The 5,000-nt window shown below is 50.4% G+C and overlaps 1 protein-coding gene across 1 annotated transcript in view; it reads left to right on the top strand.

The window, feature by feature from the left end:
• The window catches only part of LOC110163840 (C-1-tetrahydrofolate synthase, cytoplasmic-like), a 15,485-nt gene that overhangs the window by 9,254 nt on the left and 1,231 nt on the right, over nt 1-5,000 (top strand). Inside the window, exons 4-8 of the mRNA XM_055149163.1 lie at nt 572-631; nt 1,097-1,150; nt 1,452-1,588; nt 2,371-2,471; nt 3,536-3,672. Coding sequence (XP_055005138.1) covers nt 572-631; nt 1,097-1,150; nt 1,452-1,588; nt 2,371-2,471; nt 3,536-3,672 — 489 coding nt within the window. The remainder of the gene's footprint in view (nt 1-571; nt 632-1,096; nt 1,151-1,451; nt 1,589-2,370; nt 2,472-3,535; nt 3,673-5,000) is intronic.

The following is a 5,000-nucleotide window of genomic DNA, read 5'->3' as shown; positions in this document are numbered from 1 at the left end:
TAGTAGTAGTAGTTAGTAGTAGTAGTAGTAGTAGTAGTAGTAGTAGTAGTATAGTAGTAGTAGTAGTAGTAGTAGTAGTAGTAGTAGTAGTAGTAGTAGTAGTAGTAGTAGTAGTAGTAGTAGTAGTAGTAGTAGTAGGTAGTAGTGTAGTAGTAGTAGTAGTAGTAGTAGTAGTAGTTAGTAGTAGTAGTAGTAGTAGTAGTAGTAGTAGTAGTAGTAGTAGTAGTAGTAGTAGTAGTAGTAGTAGTAGTAGTAGTAGTAGTAGTAGTAGTAGTAGTAGTAGTAGTAGTAGTAGTAGTAGTAGTAGTAGTAGTATTTTTACACAGTTGGACTTTGGATTTTGTCTCTTATCTTTAGTTTATTTAGTTTTGGAAGCAGCTGCAGAGTTTCCTCTTCAGACCAGTTAAACCCGGTCCAGACCCGGTCCAGACCCGGTCCGGACCCGGTCCGGACCCGGTCCAGACCCGGTCCAGACCCGGTCCGGACCCGGTCCGGACCCGGTCCAGACCAGGACACAGAGGAGTGGGGGAGTGTGGGAGGGCATCTGGTTTTATGTCTGTTCTTGTTTCAGGTCGGAGACAGAGACGACTCCAACCTGTACATCAGCTCCAAACTCAAGGCCGCGGCAGAGGTCAGACCTGGACCTGGATTAGACCGGGTTTAGTCCTGGTTTAGACCTGGTTTAGTCCTGGTTTCGACCTGGTTTAGTTCTGGTTTAGTCCTGGTTTAGTTCTGGTTTAGTCCTGGTTTAGTCCTGGTTTAGTCCTGGTTTAGTTCTGGTTTAGTCCTGGTTTAGTTCTGGTTTAGTCCTGGTTCAGTTCTGGTTTAGTCCTGGTTTAGTTCTGGTCTAGTCCTGGTTTAGTTCTGGTTTAGTCCTGGTTTAGTCCTGGTTCAGTTCTGGTTTAGTCCTGGTTTAGTTCTGGTTTAGTCCTGGTTTAGTCTTGGTTTAGTTCTGGTTTAGTCTTGGTTTAGTTTTGGTTTAGTCTTGGTTTAGTTCTGGTTTAGTCCTGGTTTAGTTCTGGTTTAGTTCTGGTTTAGTTCTGGTTTAGTCCTGGTTTAGTTCTGGTTTATATAAATGATTAAATCTGTTTTTCAGATCGGGATCAATGCCAAACACATCCGACTCCCGAGTTCCTCCTCTCAGGACGAGGTCAGTACTGCACCTGTCTGCACCTGTCTGTACCTGACAGGACAGGTGCAGACAGGTGAACCCATCACCTGTCTGCACCTGTCTGAGGAGGAGAAGAACATTTTAAACCATTCAACACATTTCCTTACGTCCTCACTTACCTCCTTGCCTCCTCCCTCCTTGTCTCCTCATCTCCTCCCTCCTCGTCTCCTCCCTCCTTGTCTCCTTGTCTCCTCCCTCCTTGTCTCCTCATCTCCTCCCTCCTCGTCTCCTCCCTCCTTGTCTCCTTGTCTCCTCCCTCCTTGTCTCCTCGTCTCCTCAGGTCCTCAGAACTGTCCTGGGTCTAAACGAGGACCCTGAGGTTCATGGTCTGATCGTGCAGCTTCCACTGGACTCAGACCGACTCATGGACCAGGACCTGATCACCAACGCAGTGTCCCCGCTCAAGGACGTGGACGGGTCAGTCCTGGTTTAGACCTGGTTTAGTTCTGGTTTAGTCCTGGTTTAGTCCTGGTTTAGACATGGTTTAGTCCTGGTTTAGACCTGGTTTAGTCCTGGTTTAGTCCTGGTTTAGTCCTGGTTTAGACCTGGTTTAGTCCTGGTTTAGTCCTGGTTTAGACCTGGTTTAGTCCTGGTTTTAGACCTGGTTTAGTCCTGGTTTAGACCTGGTTTAGTCCTGGTTTAGACCTGGTTTAGTCCTGGTTTAGTTCTGGTTTAGTCCTGGTTTAGACCTGGTTTAGTCCTGGTTTAGACATGGTTTAGTCCTGGTTTAGTCTTGGTTTAGTCCTGGTTTAGTCTTGGTTTAGTCCTGGTTTAGTCCTGGTTTAGTCCTGGTTTAGTCTTGGTTTAGACCTGGTTTAGTCCTGGTTTAGACCTGGTTTAGTCCTGGTTTAGTCTTGGTTTAGTCCTGGTTTAGTCCTGGTTTAGTCCTGGTTTTAGTCCTGGTTAGTCCTGGTTTAGTCCTGGTTTAGTCTTGGTTTAGACCTGGTTTAGACCTGGTTTAGTCCTGGTTTAGTCTTGGTTTAGTCCTGGTTTAGTCCTGGTTTAGTCCATTATTTCCTTGTGGATCAATAAAGTTGATCAAAGTCTCAGTTCCAGCTCAGCTTCTGTCTGATTTGGGGTCAGAAGTTCAGCAGGTCTGAGTCTAGTCCTAGTTTAGTCCTGGTTTAATCCTGGTCCTGACTCTGGTTCTGGTCCTGGTCCTGACTCTGGTCCTGGTCCTGGTCCTGGTCTTGTTTCAGTCTGTCGTGTGTAAACGCTGGGAGACTTTCTCGGGGGGAACTCAGAGACTGTTTCCTGCCCTGTACACCACAAGGCTGCATGGAACTGATCGCCCAGACAGGTACAGCACCTGACAGCACCTGACAGCACCTGACAACACCTGACACAACACCTGACACAGCACCTGACACAACACCTGACACAACACCTGACAACACCTGACAGCACCTGACACAACACCTGACAGCACCTGACAACACCTGACACAACACCTGACACACACCTGACACAACACCTGACACAACACCTGACACAACACCTCACAACACCTGACACAACACCTGACACAACACCTGACACAACACCTGCACCTGACACAACACCTGACACAACACCTGACAACACCTGACACAACACCTGACAGCACCTGACAACACCTGACACAACACCTGACAGCACCTGACAACACCTGACACAACACCTGCACCTGACACAACACCTGCACCTGACACAACACCTGACACAACACCTGCACCTGACACAACACCTGACACAGCACCTGCACCTGACACAACACCTGACACACACCTGTCACACAATGCACCTGTAAAACACCTGTCACACACCTGTCACACAATGCACCTGTAAAACACCTGTCACACACCTGCCACACATCTGCACCTGTCACACACATGCACCTGTAAAACACCTGTCACAACACCTGTCACATACCTGCACCTGTCACACAATGCACCTGTAAAACACCTGTCACACACCTGCCACACATCTGCACCTGTCACACACATGCACCTGTAAAACACCTGTCACAACACCTATCACACATCTGCACCTGCCACACATCTACACCTGTCACATACCTGCACCTGCCACACACACGCACCTGTCGCAACACTTGTCACAACACCTGCCACAAATCACCTGTAACACACCTGTCACACACATGCACCTGTCACACACCTGTCACACATCTGCACCTGTCATACACCTGTCACACACCTGTCACACATCTGCACCTGTCATACACCTGTCACACACCTGTCACACATCTGCACCTGCCACACACCTGTCACACACCTGCCACACACATGCACCTGTCACACACCTGCACCTGCCACACACCTGTCAATAGATGGGCGTGTCTGTGACCCTGTTCACTTCCTGTAGGCGTGTCCGTGGCGGGGAAACAGGCCGTCGTGATTGGTCGCAGTAAAATCGTCGGGGCTCCGATGCACGACCTCCTGCTGTGGAACCACGCCACCGTCACCGTCTGCCACTCCAGGACCAGAGACCTGCCCGACCAGGTCTGAACCAGGACCAGGACTCAACCAGGACTCAACCGGGACCAGGACTCAACCGGGACCAGGACTCAACCAGGACCAGGACCAGGACCAAGACTCAACCAAGACTCAACCAGGACCAAGACTCAACCAGACCAAACCGACCAACCAGACTCAACCAGGGACCAAGACCTCAACCGGGACCAGACTCAAAAAACAGGACTAAACCAGGACTCAACCAGGACCAAGACTCAAACAGGACCAGGTCTGAACCAGGACCAGGACTCAACCAGGACTCAACCGGGACCAACACTCAACCAGGACCAAGACTCAACCAGGACCAAGACTCAACCAGGACCAAGACTCAACCAAGACTCAACCAGGACCAAGACTCAACCAGGACCAAGACTCAACCAGGACTCAACCGGGACCAAGACTCAACCAAGACTCAACCAGGACCAAGACTCAACCAGGACTCAACCGGGACCAAGACTCAACCGGGACCAGGACTCAAACAGGACTAAACCAGGACTCAACCAGGACCAAGACTCAAACAGGACCAGGTCTGAACCAGGACCAGGACTCAACCAAGACTCAACCGGGACCAGGACTCAAACAGGACCAAGACTCAACCAGGACTCAACCGGGACCAAGACTCAAACAGGACCAGGTCTGAACCAGGACCAGGACTCAACCAGGACTCAACCGGGACCAACACTCAACCAGGACCAGGACCAGGACCAAGACTCAAACAGGACTCAACCAGGACCAAGACTCAACCAGGACCAGGACTCAACCGGGACCAAGACTCAACCGGGACCAAGACTCAACCAGGACTCAACCAGGACCAGGACTCAACCAGGACTCAACCAGGACCAAGACTCAAACAGGACTCAACCAGGACCAAGACTCAAACAGGACTCAACCAGGACTGAACCAGGACCAGGACTCAACCAGGACTCAACCAGGACCAAGACTCAACCAGAACTCAACCAGGACCAACACTCAACCAGGACCAGGTCTGAACCAGGACCAGGACTCAACCAGGACTCAACCAGGACCAAGACTCAACCAGGACTCAACCAGGACCAAGACTCAACCAGGACCAGGACTCAACCAGGACCAAGACTCAACCAGGACTCAACCAGGACCAAGACTCAAACAGGACTCAACCAGGACTCAACCAGGACTGAACCAGACCAAGACTCAAACAGGACTCAAACAGGACCAAGACTCAAACAGGACTCAACCAGGACTGAACCAGGACCAGGACTCAAACAGGACCAAGACTCAACCAGGACCAAGACTCAACCAGGACCAAGACTCAAACAGGACTCAACCAGGACCAAGAC

The sequence above is a fragment of the Boleophthalmus pectinirostris genome, unplaced genomic scaffold, assembly GCF_026225935.1.
Source record: "Boleophthalmus pectinirostris isolate CB_2022bp ecotype Guang Dong unplaced genomic scaffold, ASM2622593v1 HiC_scaffold_13, whole genome shotgun sequence".
NCBI classification, from domain to species: Eukaryota; Metazoa; Chordata; class Actinopteri; order Gobiiformes; family Gobiidae; genus Boleophthalmus; species Boleophthalmus pectinirostris.
This window is presented reverse-complemented; position numbering and strand designations above follow the sequence as displayed.